Below are 19810 nucleotides of genomic sequence, written 5' to 3' on the forward strand. Positions count from 1 at the left end.
GTTTATACCGTATATCGTCGACTATAGAATGATCCCACTTATAAGGCAGACACCTGTACACCCATTCATAATTGATGCTAAATCATATACCCCGCCTATAAAGCGATCACCAGCGCACACACAACCTTACATTTGCAAAGAAAACAATGCTTTGTTAAGTTTGTAACTCTAGTAAACAGCGCCATTTTGTTGGTGCTAGTAAAATAAAGTTCATTCATGAAGTAATAACATAAGAGTGAGTGAGTATGGTTTTACGCCGCTTTTAGCAATATTCCAGCAATATCACGGTGGGGGGACACCGGAAATGGGCTTCACACATTGTACCCATGTCGGGAATCAAACCCGGGTCTTCGGCGTGACGAGCGAACGCTTTAACCACTAGGCTACCCGACCGCCCCAATAACATAAGAACATATTTCAAGTTACAAGTAATCTATTCATGCACACGCACACACTGACCATAAACTAATTCATACAAATCACACAACTGTCTCTTCCAGAGTGAATTACATATAGGCTGCTGGAATATTGCAGCCATAAACAACTAACAAAAACAATATCATATATTTTATACATTTTTTTTCATTTTCATAACGAACAATCATAAATCAGCCTTAGTGAATCCACCGAACACCGAGTCAGAGTCTTCTCCAACTCCGCACCATGGACTTGCTTATCGTAAACCCATGTGCAGCAGCAGAGTGATTTGAACTTTCAGCAAAGGCAACAACCTTGACCTTGAAAGCAGCACCGCAAGCAAATCGTTTTCTCTTTGAATTCTTGATGAGGTAAGCATCACATACATTTTAGTGTTTTCATGAGTTTTATTAGCCGATTTCACTGGAATGCACATAATTTTCTAGACTTAGGTTTTGGACTATTGACTGAAACCACAGACTAACATACAGAAGATAGAATGGAACATCGTAATATGTGGATCACAATATACTTTTCTTCCACAACTAGCCACAAACTTGTGATTTGGATTCAGAATGATCCCCTGAATTGTTTCTTGGTCAGTTAATCAGTGTGTGTTATTCTGTGCTAGATTCAAGTAATATCATGCAAGCAGCTATAAATAGAGCAGGGACAAGGCTTGAGCTGGGACAGGTAACTCGGCTACCCGGGTCGGGTGGGTACTGAGTAGGACCCGGGTACCCACAGGACTACCCAGATCAGTGGTTAGTCACATTATATATTGTTTAATGGCAAAAATTATCTAGAACTCTATGGTTACACTACAAGTCACTAATGTTGGCATTTCTTTCTGACTATGCACCCATACCTTCTGATTTTTTATATGGTTGAATAAAGATATAACTCAGATATAATTCAACTTCAGTGTATGAATGTCCAGATTGTTTAATACATGTATCTAAATACGTTTTGCCAGGGCTATCCTAAAAATGTGCCCAAGCGGACATTTAGAGACATCTCCTGAGGCCTACAGTGGGTACCCGGGTAGGGTTGGGTAATAGGGGGGTGGGTACCTGGGTAGTAAATTTGGACTTGTCCCAGCCCTAGACAGGGCAAACTAGAGGTTGAAAGAATGAGCAACGACTCCACGCCATTTGGTCATGATGATTACATTTTCAAACCATCTCATTCTGACCTGGCTTCATGTCACTGGGGTACACACATTATTTTTAAAAGAGCGAGGGGTTCGAACACAGTGAACCCTCATAACAAATCTGGTTACTGAAGGTTCAAATCCCAGATACAAACAGATGATGACCCTTGCTTTGATCCAACCACACACACATCTGTCATGACTTGGGTAGTGTGCACCTACTTTTTTTTCAACCTCCTTGATCTGCCTGATACTCGTTCTAGTGAGTTTCATTAAGGCTAAAAAAATAATAGTCTTGGTTCTCAGGCACCGGCCACATCATCATAAAGTTTGCCGCAAGTTTCGTTTTTATTTCAATTTGTAAAAAAATCCATAAATATTCCAGTACTCCCAGTATAAATATTCCAAGCTCAACCGCAGTCAAATACTGTATTTCAGTATTATACTCATCAAGGAAAACATTTATGTAGGGAGGCCCTTTCTCAAGTTGATTGTACACAACAGTTTATATTTGCTTACACAACTGCTTATTTGGTTACAAATTAGTATGAATAACCCAAACAAGCAAAAACACCGACCACCTGCACTACTTTTTCAGAAGCCATTGCCTGAGAACTCATTGTTTTATTTTAAGCCTAAAATAGAAAACGATCCCCATAGGTTCGGGCTTTCCTCCCCATCCAGCTGGTGCACGTAACAGTTACTGGTGGCACCCCTGCCCCTTTCACCCACCTTGATTCTGTGCACCTCGTCCACTATCACCGCTTCCCAGTCAACACAGTTCAGCTCCTCCTACAACATGAACAGATCTCCACATCAGCTGCACTTGTGTAAAATACGCAATATAACTCACCATAACCCAATACTTGCGTAAAAAGACACATGTAAGATGATCGTAACTCCCATACTTCAACATAGGCTTACGATAGTCTTAGCGCTAAGATCGCTTTGTGCAAGTGGGCCCTGATGTCTTTACAGATATGTATTTACTGAATGAGGGCATCACATATACATGAACTCAACTGCAGTGAATAATGCACAACAGTGCTATATCTCTAGACTGAACCCAAGGGAGTAAAAGTATGTTGAGTACCCCAAAAAACTGTCAATACCCAATATGACTGACAATGGCTCAAATATTGTCTGGAGCCTTGATGAAACACTATACATTAATGTTAACAAAGCAAACGCCTTCCTTATTCGTTGTTCCTGTTTCAAGAAATAACATGTACGACACACTTGATACATGTAATGTCCCTTGAAGATTCTGCATAATAGTCATCATGAATGTAGAACATACATAAGAGGCCTGTTTTTATTCATTATTTACACTCTAAAATATAGTATTGTACAGTAAATATTATATGTTCTTATTTTTTAATGACAAATTAATGGGTTACTATGGTTACCTCCCATCTTATTAGCCTACTTAGAAGTAATGTTCGTCAACAGACTTGGAAGAACGAAAAAAAAAACCAGTGAGTTCAAACATTTTTCATCGAAATAGTAACCTGCCTGCTAGTCAAATGCCAGTGACTTAAATTGGGCTGATAACATTTCCATAAAGCTGGCCGACTGTCTAGTTGAAAAGCAGTAGTGAATACATTTATATTTCTACGACTCATCATGTCAATTAAGGCGTCATTCAATATCAAAGTCTGTTATCATTTTGTTTTCATTTGAAGTTTATGGGAAACCCACATGAAGCAGTAAACTGGGTTCTTCCGTACATTGATTATGACTGACATACATGTGCATGTGTTATGAAAGATGCATGTGAAAGTCTAAGAACCACCCCAAACTTCAAACAAACGTACAGTACAAATCAGCCAATCAGCTTCGCTGTTGTTTGGCCCCAAAAACATATAAAATACATTCTGGTTAACACAAAATAAGTAGGGCTAGTAACTTATGATGATGGCTTGCAATATTTTTTGTCAGCAAACCCTAATGACCAGTGAACAATGGAACTAATTCATAATCTGCTTTCACGCCTGAACTGACCATATTGTCTCTGAACGTCTCAAACGTTGTCACGACAACCTCCAGTTTTCCTTTCTTCACTTCTGCCAAACATGACTTCTTGTCTGAACCATGAAACTTTCTGGAGATAAAAATTACGTATATCGAAAAACAAGTTTGAATGGATGACTATATCAACGTTCTTCATCAGGATGTCTGGGTGCTGGTAGGGACCAGTCATTTAATATAGGGTGTGGCTGGGTCACCCAAAAATATGAGTCTCAAGGGGAGGGTCATTAAAAATAATACACATATTTGGGGAGGTTCACAAAAAAATGGACACATTTTTTTGCATTTTGTCTTTTCGAGAAGGTTCGTGAAAAAAATGTACAAGGCATAAGGGGGAGGGTCATATGACAAGCATTAGGGGAGAGCTAATAATTTTAGCTAGTGAGTCGTAGACCTCTGACCCATCTACACCTGTCACATAACTGGTCCCTTACGAAACGTGAGTTGAATGAGCTTAATGTTGCTGAATGCGCCAATGAGCTACATTCTAGTCGTATCAAGGAAGATAGAGATATAATCAAGTCTGGACCTGTCAAACCAGTGACTGATAGCATGAGCACTATAGGGTACAATCATATGGAATCGGCAAAGTCTCAAAGCTTGACCACCCACAGCTTCTTTACTATTTCCACAAGTGCGCAGTACTGGCAACCTATTCTGACCGATTGTCCTCACAGGGTTTTTTAAACAACAGGCACTTTAAAATAAAATAAAAACTGATTTAATGTTGTATATTTGTTGTTTAAAACCACAGTCAGCAATATCCCAGCTATATGATGGCAATCTGTAAATAATCGAGTTCGGACCAGTCGATCCAGTGATTGACATCATTAGCATCAATCTACGTAATTGGGATACAATCATATGTATCAACCAAGGTCACCAAGACTGCCCACTCGATGCTGAAGACCAATTCTAATTGCTGCTAGAGTGAATTTTGAAAAGATTTATGACTGGCTTTCTATTTCCTCGATGAATTAATGTTTTGTTTGTATAATCAGAATGGTTCGAGATTGCAGACTACCAGAAAAGCAACCAACTTCACCCTTACATTCTCACAATACTAATGACATGACAGTTGAAATGAAATAGAAATTCAAACTGACATTCAAAGAAAATAATTAAGCTGGGGGAAGAGTATTCATCGTCACTACTGTCGTCACTTGTTTGAGCTCAACTCCATGCATGGTTGTGGCTGCCTGTCAGAGTGGGGAGCTTTGACTGGTGCAGCGATGGTATGGAGAACTCTGCGAAAGGGCTATCACTGTGAGGAGCTTGGCTGTACATAAATTAAGGGGAGATAACCCTTGACTGACCTTGCTGTGAAGTATCCCCATGTGTCCAGTTCGTCCAGCCAGTTGTACAAGACGCTGCCAGGGCCGATGATGAGGAAGGGTTTGTAGTCTATATCAGCGAAGTCCGAGGAATCTGACAACTGTCGTCACAAAATGATTCCCACATACAGAAGATCAAGTGTATCATTGTAATGTGTGAACCAGTGGACTTATATTACTCTTTCAAGCAGCCAACAAATGGGCACAGAAAAAAATATATTCTGTTCTCTTCACCTAAAACAATTCAATTGATGGATATCATTATCAAAGCCACTACTACTTGTACAATGTACATGTTGTATTTCAGGTGCCACTGTGTTCAAATCAGGTGTCATTGTGTTCAAATCAGGTGTCATTGTGTTCAAAACACTGTAAAAAGTTAGTCAAACAGTATAGTGATGCAAAGCAATTTGTAGTGGGGCAAGGGGGCACGGGTGGCCCAGTCGTCTAGGCGCCGCAATTTGCTGTGCAGAGTTGCGTCCCTTGGGCACGCCAGAAACCTATGATTGTGGGTTCGAATCCCGGTTCGCCCCGATTATGTTTCTAGGTTTGTCAGCACCATACCCGTACTTGTGGGTTTCACCGAAGTGGTAAACGTCTGAGACCTGCATCACTTCGGGCTTTCCTCCCACATTAAGCTGGCACGCCGCGATATAACTGGAATACTGTTAAAAGCGGCGTTAAACCCAACTCACTCACTCACTGTAGTGGGGCAATACGCAGATGCATCGGTGGATCACCCTTTTTTCACTTCTCGATACAAGCATCGATCACAATTGCACTCTGAGTAAAAAGTATAAATTCTAACCTTAAACATATTCTTTAATACATGTTACACCAAACACATATTACTAGTGAAAATGAGTAGTAAAAACATAAATATTTTCATCTATCTTGTCTATCAAAAAGCACCAAAGATAAGAGCACATGCAAGTAACGCGATACACGTTGGATCGGGAGCAAAGTATCGTGATATGTATCGGATTGCACAGTTGGTATATTGTCCTAACACTAAATACAATAATTTCTGCCATGACATTTTGTGTCATGAGACATATGGAAACTTTTCATGTATTGCATGTCATATCACAACCATACCACTGCAATTCCATTGTACTGCGACCCTAGAGAATTTTGAGATTCATGTTGTTTTGTGACAAAGTATGCAACTCAAAAGAAGTTACAGAACACCCGAGTCTTTCACAATTAAAAACCCTGACAGTCCTATTTTTTCAAACCTATATATTAAATATTGATTAGAGCGGGACTCATGAATAAATGTTACAATGTTACATGTTTTGGGGGTCATGAAAAATGTTACCAAAAATAATGGGAAGTTGTCAGCAGCATATGATAGTCCGAAGACCAATCCCCTCCCCCCTGCCCATAAAAAATGACCAGTGCCTACCTTCTTTTGAGTAGTATATATTGTTATGGTTGTACCAGTTACCATGGTTACCACATATGTTGTTCTAGTGTACAAAGCTTACCTCTCTGATGAACTTGGGCTTCAGTCTCATGACGTCCACCCTGTTTCCCTGCTTGTGCAGCAAGGCAGCCAGCAGGCCAATCACCTTCACACACACAGGCACACTCATAGACGCAAAATAAGAAAGGCGTTTGTCTTCATCTATTCTGAAGAATCTACCCATGACACACTTAATTGTTAGCTGCATCAATGCAAGTACAGTAGAACATGGATATAAAGAACTACAAGGGACCAGAGAAATCAGTTCGTGATATCCGTTGTTCGTTATACACGTTTTCGCTCAGAAACGTCCGCCATCTTGGATAAAACAAAACACAACACATGTAATTGCAGCATTGAATAACATTAAATTCATAACATTTTCTGAAGATTGTTATCAAATACATGTACAAAATGTAAACATATTTATCATTTTCGATTTACATACGAGATGTGTAGTCTGTGATTTTGCTTTTGCTTCGCCGCTGATTGCATACAGCCAATTGTCAGTGACACTTGACACTGAGTGAGATTTCTCAGTTCGCTATACACGTCACTAATTAGTGATAGATGGGCTTGTCGGTGATCAGATATCAGTTCGCTGTATCCCTTAGTTCGCTGTAGAGAGTTCGTTATATACGTAAAGTTTATATGATATTATATAGGAGATAAATCGGGGATTTTTTAACAGTTCGTTGTATCCGTTTGTTCGCTATATCCGTGTTCATTATATCCATGTTCTACTGTACTGTATAAAATGGGCTATTGGCTGATTATAAAGGCCATACTATCAGGCATAAAGGTGGAGGAGGAATGCCCTAAACCAACCTCTTTTGAAAATATTTTGATTGAATAACCAGAAGCAGCTCCATCTTTACAAAATGTCAAAATCCAGTCAAAACTACTGGCAATATTTCGTTCTTTTTATTTCGTAATGCATTTCACTTTATCATTTCACATATCACTTTTCCATTTTGTGGAATTTGGTGCTCATCAAAATGATTCTGCCCAAATCATAAAGGTTGACATCTCTGTAGAACGTTTCTATGACAACAGGTGAAGTACCTGCACAGTTTTGCCGAGTCCCATGTCGTCCCCGAGAATAGCACCTCGACCCTCTCTGTAATGCGAGTACAGGAACTTGATGCCTACCCGCTGGTAGTCTCGCAGATACTGGTTGATGGTTGCCGGCACCTACAATTATTTATTGAAAATATTACATTCCATTTTATACCAGGACTTTTTTATTTAGCACAGGGTCTGTTTCATATTGGAGAGAAATATCTTGTTTCATTAAAGACGTTTTTACAACTGTAATATCTGTTTTACTTATCATTTCACACAGGAATAAGTATGCATTGAGTGAGTATGGTTTTATGCCACTTTTGGCAATATTTCAGCAAAATCATGGCGGGGACACAAGAAATGGGCTTCACACGATTTTCCTATGAGGGGAATCGAACCCAGGCCTTCTACGCAACGTGTGAATGCTTTAACCACTAGGCTACCTCACCGTCCCTCATAGTAGTGTTTGTGTTGCATCACATTGATGATACTTGCCTTGATCTAATCTGAAGAATCTACCCATGACACACTACACAGCTAGCTGAGTCAACGCAAGTACCATATGTAAAATAACATTCTTTGAAAATATTTTGCAGTGAAACCAGTATACAGAGAGCAACAGACAGACATGACACTGAATAAATCAACAGCCTGTTCCCTGTACGATGATTAAATATTAATTGGAAGAAATATGAATACACTTGGGCTGGCTAATAAGATCGATAATCACAATTATCGTTGATGGGAAGAAAAATTAACGATTATCGATATGAAAATTGTGTCATCAATAATATCCTAGATAAACTATTGTGACGAAATGAAGATTAAGTATACTGAAACAAAGTTGTTATTGTCAATCATGTCCATTACCGAAGACGGAAAGCAACTGTTTTTGTTATATATTAAATGTCCACAAAGTAATCCATGAATAAATGTGTCGCCACTAAATGCTGCATGAAATAAGTTGATTTCTTTCAGACTTCTTTGTATGTTTATTCAAAGTTACATCTCCGAAATTAATCAACATTTAATCAAAATTTAGTTCAATTATTGAACTCTATGATCTACATTGATAGCGAGCCCTAAACTACGAACCTTTAGTAATATTCATAATCCATTATTTTTAACTTATGTTTTGTGACAAAAATACATATCAACACTGAGAAAGTGTCAAGATGTAGACACGATCGATAACAATGCTCAGCCACACTTGTACCGAAGCAATGACTATATGTGCTGAATTATCAGATTAAAGTTTAAGCTAAAATTTGATCTAAATTCTGTTTACAAAAAAACTACATTACACCTTAAATAGTTACATTTGATAAAGGCTGAGAGTATATATATGACTGTCAAGATAAATCTCATCCACATTCAACAGCCACTGTTGTCAGCTGATGTGATAACTAGTCCTCCTGACTGCAGGGATTTGCCCCTTTCCGTAACCTGCAAGAAGACTCGTCCCTCTATCGATGAATGTTATGTGCGAAAATACGACAAACCAATCAGAATGCGTGTATGATTTCAAGTTCTTCGTCAAAGAATCCCTCAGAAATAATTTTAGATTTTACATGTCTTGCATCTAAAAATATACCCAAGACACAGTTAAATGTGTTCAATCATACTGTATAATTCCGCACGTTCCAATGTGCTTTAAATTGCTTCTGAAATATATATAATACATGGGGAAATAATATGTGAACCATTACGCAACGAGTTGACAAATGTTTTAGGTATACCCGTTTGCACTAAGATGGAACCCGGTCGCAAAAATGGCCATGAGAGGGGCACGAGTCGCTATTCGGCTTGTCCCGGAATAACACGAGTTGGTCATGAATGGGATCAGCCCAGGATTCCAAACTACGGTCAGTGCTCTTGGCAGGCAACATGGGAAAAAAAATCTTATTTTGCTCAAATTGTGCAATGATACATGTCACCTGTACAAGGCCATAACATTTCTTATTACATTACTATTTAACATAAATTGGAAAATTTATAATTTCAATTTGGAAATACTTACTGATATTTGCTGCAGGCTTGAAGCCAGAGCTCCAGATAACTTTTTGTGCAATTGAGTTTTTACTCGACGGTTTCTATTTTAATTGGGTATCACATTTTTCATTGGGTAACCAATTTTTTTCATTCATCTATTCATCACTCTATTGGGTTTTTCCAAAAAATGTGATTTAAAAAAAATATGAAATAATGTTTTAGATGTAATATAACGGTTCTAAATATAGGCTTGACTCGGAAAGTAAATTAGCTTGTAAATGTGTTTCTGAAATTAGCTCCGCATTGGGTATTTATGCATGCTGTTTTCAAACAATTTTCAAACAGTTTTCCATTTAATGCATGCGTTTCTGTACACAAGTTAATTGAAAGTAATTGGGTTTTGAATAGTTTCGGGGGGTATTTTACGAAAATACGCAGCTTATCTGTAGCTCTGTGAAGCTGAATATTGGGCTCTGAGCAGGCCAAATAAACCCCTGGATTGAGTTTTAGAATAATTTTAGCTACATCACGGGAGGGACACCAAGTAATGGCCCACATTCAACACATATGGAGATGGAATTCCAGTGTGTGCCAAGCCTATTGAGGCCAAAGTTTGAATCACCTGGCTATTCCACAGGCCTAGTCCTCTATGACCAACAAGGTACCGGTACTTAGGCCCCCATCTACCCTGGGCCCTAATGAGTGAGGGTCATGATATTGTAAGGAGGACACAGTGACTCACCTGGACACAGTGACTAACTAATATTGACTCACAGTGACTCACCTCGATACAGTAACTTACTTATTCACCTATACTCAAACTGACTCACATGGACACAGACTCACCTGGACTCAGTGACTCACCTGGAAACAGTGACTCACATGAACTTACCTGGACACAGTGACCCACCTGGATTCACCTGGACAGTGACCCACCTGGACAGTGACTCACCTGTATGCAGTGACTCACCTGGACTCACCTAGACACTTGACCTCACCTTGGCACAGTGACTCACCTGGACAGCTGGTGTCTTTCCCTGCTCAGACAACAGGAATGGCACTTTACTCACAGTGACTCACCTGTTTACAGTGGCTTACTTATTCACCTGGACTCACAGTAACTCACATGGACACAGACTCACCTGGACTCACAGTGTCTCACCTGTATGCAGTGACTCACCTGGACTGAGTGACTCACCTGTATGCAGTGACTCACCTGGACTCACTGTGACTCACCTGGACAGCTGGTGCCTCCCCATGCTCAGACAACAGGAATGGTACTTTACTAGCCGACTGCGTAAAGGAAAATTTAGGCTTCTCCATATCATCCTCAGTAAACCCTGGTGAAAATAAAACCAAAGTACTTGTATGATATATACAGAATCATTCCCAAAACATGTCAACTCATTGCAACATAAATCACCAATGGAATGGACCCTATTGAGTAAAAATATATTGAATAACCAAACAAAACTATCATAATATTAATAAATTTGTATTTTATCATACCACTTGTTTTGTTGTCGTTGCACAAATCACTATCAAATGTAATGATAGCATGTAAGAAAATACTCAATGGCTAAAAAAGTTATCTGAAACCCTGTGATGGAATGACAACATGCCACAAAGCTCAATTTTTATTTCAAAATTGGTACAGGCAGATCCAAATGTCAAAATATATTCAGCCTCACCTGAGAATGCATCCTCGTCTCGCGTGCTAGTTGTTGTCCTGTTTCTCTTCTCTACACACCTGACATCTGGTCTGAAACATATGGACTTTTTGAGTTTCAAAATGCTGGTATGTTTGTTCAGGAGTAGAACCAATAAGTGATTAAACGTAATGAAGTATGAGTTCTCAAAACACCAGACCTTCTTCCTCCTTGGGAGTGAGCGAGTGAGTGAGTTGGGTTTAACGCCGCTTTAAACAGTATTCCAGTTATATCACGGCGTGTCAGCTTAATGTAGGAGGAAAGCCCGAAGTACTGCAGGTCTCAGACGTTTACCACTTCGGTGAAACCCACGACCACGGGTATGGTGCTGACAAACCTAGAAACATAATCGGGGTGAACCGGGATTCGAACCCACAATCATAGGTTTGTGGCGTGCCCAAGGGACGCAACTCTACACAGTGAATCGTGGCACCTTAGACGACTGGGCCACCCATGCCCCCTCCTCCTTGGAGCGGCAGACACTTATGTCATGTTTATAGATTAATATCTTCAAAATTTATATATGTAAATAAAGCAGAATTGTTTCATAAGACCAGGGAAAGCTGTATCTTATAATATCGAAGCCTTCTAGAGTGTTGGCAGAAACATATCATGAACATAAAGCTACAATAGGGAAGTCATTACAAAAATACGAACTGTCAAAAAAAAGAAGGGAAAATTGGTTACATTTTATCCATGAGGGGTTGCTCTCTTGAAAAAATATATTGACATTTTGAAAACAAATTTTTATTATGTTTAAATATGATCTTGCGATCCTCTTGAGAAAACATCGGATTTTCAGAACTTGTCTGTCCATGGGACCAGTATAAATATACTAAAGTATGTAGAGCTGCAATAAGTATCACTTAAACACAACTGAATGTTTGTCATTTCCTTACTTCTAAAGGTGTGTGTTTAATGTTATTTAATTCAGTAATTAGTGTTTTATAATTTGGACAGTTGAAAATATGCTAGGACCAAAATTTTACATTATTTTACATACTTTTACTTTGTATTGTTTAAACTCAATATTAAGCCATTTTAACCATATTAACATGAAAGTATTTTTCATTCAGCTATTCCTACCCAGCATTTTGATGCTTGGTTGTACTTTTATCTTTCTTCCTTCCTCCGATGGCTACAACGGCTCTCGTCTTGCCATGAGACTTTGTCTTTGAGCCCCTTGCACTCGACAGGCTCATCATCCATTCTGAAACTTTACCCTTTGTTTTAGGTGCATGGGACTGCCGGTCCTCATCACTGTCACTGTCCATCGTGTGGAATTTTCCCCTAGAATAGAAACAGGTGACTTAAGGAGACAGACATACTTACATTATTTTCAAAGTACAGATACATTATCTGTGGAATAATCAGATTTAACAGAAATTAGATAACTATGGTCATTTGAGACATATAAAAGGGACTGTCCATCTTCCCGAGTTACAATCTCATTAAAATCAGATCTAAGTTCTCGCTACCGCTAAACAAAGATCTGAAGACATCCCATTAGGGGTCACGTCAAAACGACCTTTCATCCGACCAATCAGTGCGTCGCTTACCAGATTATGAATGTGATTTCTAATCATGCAATCTCGAAAATTTTGGGGTATTCCGAACGATAGTTACGGGTTTAACGAGTGAATCCTTACAATCTAGACCATCTATTAGCCATTCCAGAATGTTTTTTTGTTCAGGTTTCAAATTTTTAATCGAGAATTTGTCAAAATATGTTTTGAAGCGAAATTGCCAATTTGAAATTTGTTCCGTAAAGCACGAGAAAGCTACCTTCTGATTGGTCATTCCATTGGTCGGTCAACGTTCGCGCAAGGTTGGTCTGAAGAGACCCGTAATGGGATGTCCTCAGATCTTTGTTTAGCGGTAGCGAGAACTAAGATCTGATTTTAATGACATTGCACGAGGCAAGGGAGTTAACTGGCTATTAAAGTCCAGTTTCCACCCTTGCAAAACTAGGCTGAAATTATGGACTCGAAATCAACATCCGGTTCATCAACTGGTGTGCAGATTTCATTTGATAGCAGGATTTGCAGATGTTTACCGGCAACTCGGCGTCAACAGATATGTTTGAAATCTTTTCATGTTTTTAATCAAGCCACTCATGTGTTGTGATGCAAATCGTGAAGTAACCCCTGTTTTATCATAATATAGATTTTGATTATTGATCAGATCGTCTAGAGTCAAGAGTCAAGACTCTTGACTGGGCGCCGCCATTTTGTTTGATGCAAGTGATGTAAGAGGCAGAATCTGATTGGTCAGTAGGAGGGACTTAGAAGGGATACAGCTTGTAACAGCCATTGGTAGCGCTACGATCGAGCCCAGAAATTCCAGCCTAGTTCTGCAAGGGTGGAAACTGGACTTTTACAGTTAGTTAACTCCCTTGCCTCAGGAAGATGGTCATTGTCCTTTTATTGCAAAAACATAAAAACAGCTTGCTTGCTAGCCTGCTAGGTTCAGGAAGTCACTATGAATGCAAGATGATTTGAGTTTTATTGTCATTGAAATGATAATATGCATAAATACTCACTCAAGTCGTAAATATTCCTCGTTGCCAGACAGTGGTTTAAACATACTCTTCTCAAGAGCATCCTCATCTGTAAAGAAGGTGGTATCTCAGCGATGTGTTGACAAGTACTGACACCTTGCTTGACAACGGTATAAGGATCTATACCGAAACGTCGCTTTATACAGTATTAAAGAAGTTGTTATCCATAAAATTGTGTCTACCTCGTCATCCGTCAACTTCTAAGTAATGCCTATCAAACAATTTAACAATAATTCAATGTTCAATGCAAGTGACTCATATCTCTGTATGTCAATGAAACTGTATCAATAATACATTTATATAATGTATTTACTTATGTTATATATTTTTATGTCATTTATGAAATGATTAAACACTTACTTATACAATGCACACTTTTGTTATTTATCAAGTCACATGATGCAATCCAAAACGTCAGATGGTCAAATCGCTTATAATGAAATACAGTTATAACAAACTAAAATTTGCGGTTCAAGGTCAATATAACCATAGTTTACTGTATTATACTTTAAAATGTTTTACCAAAAACTTTTCATAATGATTTTAACTAACTAAAATGTCTTCGTAAGAAGTATCATACATGCAAAATTTCAGCTGCATCAGGCAAGCAGTTATCAGAAAAGAAGATATTTACAACCAAGGTCCCTTGCCCTGCTAGACAATCACAGCAGTGGATGTTTGGGGTTTGAGTGAGTGAGTGAGTGAGTGAGTGGGTGGGTGGGTGGGTGGGTGGGTGGGTGGGTGGGTGGGGTGGGTGGGTGGGTGGGTGGGTGGGTGGGTGGGTGGGTGGGTGGGTGGGTGGGTGGGTGGGTGGGTGGGTGGGTGGGTGAGTGAGTGAGTGAGTGAGTGAGTGAGTGAGTGAGTGAGTGAGTGAGTGAGTGAGTGAGTGAGTGAGTGAGTGAGTGAGTGAGTGAGTGAGTGAGTGAGTGAGTGAGTGAGTGAGTGAGTGAGTGAGTGAGTGAGTGAGTGAGTGAGTGAGTGAGTGAGTGAGTGAGTGAGTGAGTGAGTGAGTGAGTGAGTGAGTGAGTGAGTGAGTGAGTGAGTGAGTGAGTGAGTGAGTGAGTGAGTGAGTGAGTGAGTGAGTGAGTGAGTGAGTGAGTGAGTGAGTGAGTGAGTTGGGTTTAACGCCGCGCTTAACAGTATTCCAGTTATATCACGGCGTGTCAGCTTAATGTGGGAGGAAAGCCCGAAGTGATGCAGGTCTCAGACATTTACCACTTCGGTGAAACCCACGAGCACGGGTATGGTGCTAGAAACCTAGAAACATAATCGAACCAGGATTCGAACCCACAGCGAATCACAGCGCCTTAGACGACTGCACCATCCGTGCCCCCGACAGGCTAAGGGGTAGCTGACACACTCAAACAGACAAAACCTCTCCTAATGTAACTCAAACTGTAGCTGTTTGAGGTCAACATGTTAAAGTTTAATCTTTTGTGAAATTTTTGAAATATGTATTATGTTTGCGACAGAAAAACTGAAATATGATGCCATCATTAGAAGGAACATGTATTTTTAGCTTCACCTGTCCAGCAGCTTTACGGGGGCCAACAATGTCTTTTGTGAGAATTTAAGAGCTTGGTAAACATGGCAAAAGTGTAAAAGGCAAATCAAGGTCAAAATTCAGAGTACCCCCCAAAAACTGGACATATATGTTATGCACCAACTTCTTTACAATTTGTTAAAAGAGAGCCAAGTTATGGGCATTAAAGGGGTTTTTTTTAATATGGCTGCCATGGTGACCAGTTTGAACATAAGACTGGAACCTCTTGATGAACTGATGAACTGATGAACTTCAGGTTTTATCATCAGTGGGAATAAGCATGTGGTCCATGTGTTGTTTGAGGAATAGATGTTTACAGGTGCTGACACAGCTGCTGACCCCCCTGACAGACACTGGACAAGCAGGCCATAATATGTTCACTTGACATTCAGTCAGGTGAGTAAAAAACCAGGGACATGTAGAGTTCAGCAGAAGTTTGTGTTATGTTAGTTGTTTAGTTGTTAGGGGTATAGTGTCATTAACCAGAAGTCTTGTGTATTGTATAGGGCTAGGACGAGTCCAAATTTACAACCTGGGTACCCACCCCTCTATTACCCGACCCTACCCGGGTCCCCCAGAGGTAGGTACAAACTGTCAAGATTGGAAAAAGTCGACCGTAGCTCTGGTAAAATGTGTTTGTATGAAACAATCTGGTGTATACACTGAATTTGACTGAAGTTATATTTTTATTCAAACATATAAAAGTCAGAAGGATTTGGCGTAGTAGACATGAAGAACTGCGAACATTAGTGACTTATAGTTTAAACATAGAGGTTTAGATACTTTTTGTCATTAAACAATATATCATGTGAATAACCAGGGGTCTGGGTAGTCCTGTGGGTACCCGGGTCCTACTTAGTACCCGCCCTACCCGAGTACCTGAGTTACCCGTCCCAGCCCTAGTATTGTACCTCATTTTCAATTGTTAAATTCACTGGAAGTGTGTCATCTGGTGTCTAATGTCCATCGCCCTGATGTGCTAGTCTAGTCTTTCGTCCAGTAACATGTCTTGTCCAAATAATGAATACATAGAACCTAAACACTACAGGACGGACATGGCCAGAAAGTCTGTTAGTCAGAGACTAGTGATGGGTATTGGCCTGACTTTCATATTATTTCAAATTATTTGGAACCAGTACTGCTTCAAGTTTTCCAAAAGATCTTCAGTTCCACAGTCTGTGCCAAATAATTTTGAGGCTACTAGCCTGAACATGGCTCTAAATATCTTTTTCAACAGTGCTATTATATGGACAACTATTAGCTGAGCTTACTCGACCAAAAAGAATTTTACTAGACTCAGGCTTCAGACTTGTCGCAGACTGGTGCCATAGCTCACCTTTTTCTGCAGAATCCACAGTGTTTTTCCTCCATCCAGACTTCTGCTTGGTTGGTTGGAGGCTGGAGATAGGGACTTCTTCATTTTCTTCAGAGTCATACTCATCAAACTTGACCACAGCAAATACCCCCTTTCTGTTTCCAAGGTGAATCTCTTTGATGCATGCTCTGTATAGCTCCCCATCACCAGAATATGGTGCCAGACATTTCTCACCTCGGGCCCAAACTGTTGAAATATGTTTTTAACTTTTATCAGTGAATCTGTAATAATTACACAAAGACTGATGAAGGAGTAAACATACACTCCGAAACCTTGTGTCCCTCATAATAAAGTTGACGTCCATATATTCTCTTCCTTATACACAAAGACTAGACTGTTACTTATTTTAGATATAGATTTATTCTTTTACCTGGAACATACTATTACAGAATAATGTGACTTCGATCCAACATGTAACCATGGTAACATTTATAATGAACATGGACTCACAAACATAATAATCATCATGACATTGATTTACCTTTCTGCTTACTTCTATCATCTCCTTCCTCATCACTGGTGTGGGGCATCGTCACTCTGCTCAAGGTTTAACCCATGTTGCTTCTTCTGCAGTAGCACATAGCCATTGATTGGAAAACATTTTTAAAAAAATCATGTTTGGTTTATACGTCGTGCGTATCTTTCTCTTCATACTTGAAACTTCCGGGTACCCACCTCAGCATGCTCTGAGTGCAGTGTTCGAAATAATCTTAAATCTTAACAAGACAGTCAGGCAGGTGACCCACAATTGTTGCCTGCCCATCTTAAAAGCAGAGTTCCAGATAAGCTTTTGGTAATGTTGGTATTTTACCCATGCATTTTAAAATCATTGGGTATCAGTAATTCTATCTGGGTATTCAAATTTCTGTTACCCACTACTTTTACACATGTGGGTATTTAAGTTAAATATTTAAAAAAACTATTCATCTAGTCCCTGCAAACTGGTGTCGTGTGGGTTCGAGAGCTTTACAGGACTCAAAAATACCACGATTCTTCCACAAGAAAGTGTGATGGCAAATGATCATGATGTAACTGTCATCGTGGAGTTTGGCAAGGTTGACGGAATGCCCGTTTATATTTCAAAATAAGTTGCTGATTTGCTAATCGAATACGCAGGGTTACTTCACAATATTTTGATGATACGCACAAGTTTTATATTTGTAGCATATCTGTAATGTTCGTTGCGTATTTGATACGCTTGGATTTTGTTTTACTGCATATTTCTGCATTTCTGATGCGTATTTTACGCAGATACGCAGCTTATCTGGAGCTCTGTAAAAGTTTACGTATTCAGACATTATAATACTGAATATTGTGAAAAATAAGGGACAAATTGCTTCTTGATTCAACTGAAATAATATAAACAATTACTTAAGAATCTACAAGGAGTTGGCACCACCATTTCTTGCACGTTGTTTTTTAGGAAATTAGAAGTTTGTAACTCATCTGTAAGGAAAACAAGCAAGCTTTTCACTTCAATTTGCCTCTAATAAAAAACATAACTGAAGCCAGTTTACTCTGCACAGCACTTGCATTGTCACCTTCACGGTGCAGAGTTCTATTGTTTTAGTTTGAAAATCAAATCAGGCATGTGACATCACACTCAGAAATCATATCATACATGATTTAAGAACACACAGAACTGTCAATCTATACTGTCCCTTTAAGATGAAAAAGCTTCCTGTTTTGACTTTTGCAGAAATTAATAAGAACTGTGAAAAAATAGTGGCATACATGTAGTGGTATTTAATAAAACTATATTATAAGATGTATATGTCCCTGTTTTCATAACTGTTTCCCATTATCAAAGACGAAGAAAACTACTATCATAACCTGCATGTTGAAATGTTCTGGTGAGGTGAGGTGGAATGGGGTTTAACGTCGCGTCCAAGATTATTGCACTTATATAGCGACGTGCATGCACGTGTGTGTGTGTGTGTGTGTGTGTGGCTGCTTGTACTAGTCCGGACTGATGCCGATTTATAGTGCTAGCCCACTGAGATACCATGCCGCAGTTTAACATGAATACCCCACTCAGACACAGTATACTGACTCCGAGCCGACCAGTCCTTGTTTTAGCCCCTTAATCCCGAGCGCCAGACAGGGTAACAACAAGTACCATATTTTAACGTCTTTTGGTATGACGCGGCCGGGGATCGAACCCCGGGCCTTCCGCTCTCCGGGCGGACGCTCTACCACAAGGCCACTGAGGCGGTCTGAAATGTTCTGGGATTCCACTGTGGAGTATGAGTTTACTCAGTTTTTATGATATTAAATAAATGTTTGATTACTGAATGACAGGGTTAAATTCAGTTTCTCTCATATACATAGATCTAGTTCTTGTTTCTTTATGATGTTTTTTGCCAAGATGAGTTGAGGTGTTTTCACCAATTTCACACCATTTTTTCCAGGAACATATGGATCCATTTAGCCGATACCTATCACCAAAACAAACATAATAATGTTGACTCTTGTTTTCTTGTATTCCTGGATACCCTTGTTTTAGTGTTGGTGTAAAAACTTGGGTAACAGGTTTTCTAAAAACATTAAATCTAAACATAAGCACGAGGATACGTAGGCTAATGGACTATATAAACTTGGCTGAATGTAATATAACAACATGTACTTGCAACTTAAATTCCATTGCGATGGGAAAGACAGGCTAAAATAGCTTTTGGCGATTTGGGGTTAGGCCAATTTGATTGTTTTTCTTCGAAACAGCAATAATGGGGAGGCCAGCTGATACAGTGTAATACAGTGATAGCAGACAGCCGACTGGTCTCAGAGTAACAGACTATGTTGGTCGAATTCATTGAGAATGACATCGCATTTGAATAAGGTTTTTGAAAACCTGGAGCTAGCGTGACCTGTCATGCATCTAAGATTTGCTATATTTGACTTTACATTATCACCTTATCTGATTTCCGTGCGGGTAAAAGTCCATTTTCGAAACCATGCAGAAATTGACAAGCTGGAGCATGGGTTTTTCATTGATACATGGTATGATTATTTATTGTCTATTGTCAAAATCACGCGACAAATACACTATGAAAAATTAGAAAATATATTTTATTACTGTAACTTTCAAGATCACTTCATTAGAACGACCAATGTTTGTCAACAAATTACCCCTCGATAATTATACAGTAACAAACAATAATTA

At 39.3% G+C, this 19810-nt stretch overlaps 2 protein-coding genes across 3 annotated transcripts in view; both read right to left on the minus strand.

The window, feature by feature from the left end:
* Positions 1-11219, minus strand: part of LOC124135622 (DNA excision repair protein ERCC-6-like 2) — a 33203-nt gene extending 21984 nt beyond the window's left edge. For both annotated transcript variants that reach the window (XM_046501038.2, XM_046501037.2), the window contains exons 1-7: positions 11152-11219; positions 10697-10800; positions 7469-7597; positions 6426-6509; positions 4918-5036; positions 3575-3674; positions 2303-2362 (exon numbers count right to left, since the gene is read on the minus strand). In XM_046501038.2, the coding sequence (XP_046356994.2) occupies positions 2303-2362; positions 3575-3674; positions 4918-5036; positions 6426-6509; positions 7469-7597; positions 10697-10783 (579 nt within the window). In that variant the 5' untranslated portion in view covers positions 10784-10800; positions 11152-11219. The remainder of the gene's footprint in view (positions 1-2302; positions 2363-3574; positions 3675-4917; positions 5037-6425; positions 6510-7468; positions 7598-10696; positions 10801-11151) is intronic.
* LOC125377684 lies at positions 11178-19636 on the minus strand. The gene is made up of 6 exons (XM_048391596.1): positions 19560-19636; positions 17129-17214; positions 16609-16833; positions 13712-13778; positions 12256-12459; positions 11178-11217 (listed from the first exon to the last, which is right to left on the minus strand). Exons 2-6 carry the CDS (start codon positions 17175-17177, stop codon positions 11178-11180), a joined length of 585 nt encoding a protein of 194 aa, XP_048247553.1. The 5' UTR covers positions 17178-17214; positions 19560-19636.
* Positions 19637-19810: the final 174 nt, after the last annotated feature.

Source organism: Haliotis rufescens, unplaced genomic scaffold (genome assembly GCF_023055435.1).
Source record: "Haliotis rufescens isolate VD_foot unplaced genomic scaffold, xgHalRufe1.0.p SCAF_92, whole genome shotgun sequence".
NCBI classification, from domain to species: domain Eukaryota; kingdom Metazoa; phylum Mollusca; class Gastropoda; order Lepetellida; family Haliotidae; genus Haliotis; species Haliotis rufescens.

Excerpts from the sequence above, each read along its gene's own strand:
- LOC125377684 (XM_048391596.1), bottom strand. The coding sequence starts at position 17,177 with ATGCCCCACACCAGTGATGAGGAAGGAGATGATAGAAGTAAGCAGAAA. Across the intron at positions 13,779-16,608 it reads TGTGGATTCTGCAGAAAAAG|ATGAGGATGCTCTTGAGAAG; the intron begins GTGAGCTATGGC and ends CCTTCTTTACAG. Across the intron at positions 12,460-13,711 it reads GAGGAATATTTACGACTTGA|GGGAAAATTCCACACGATGG; the intron begins GTGAGTATTTAT and ends TTTCTATTCTAG.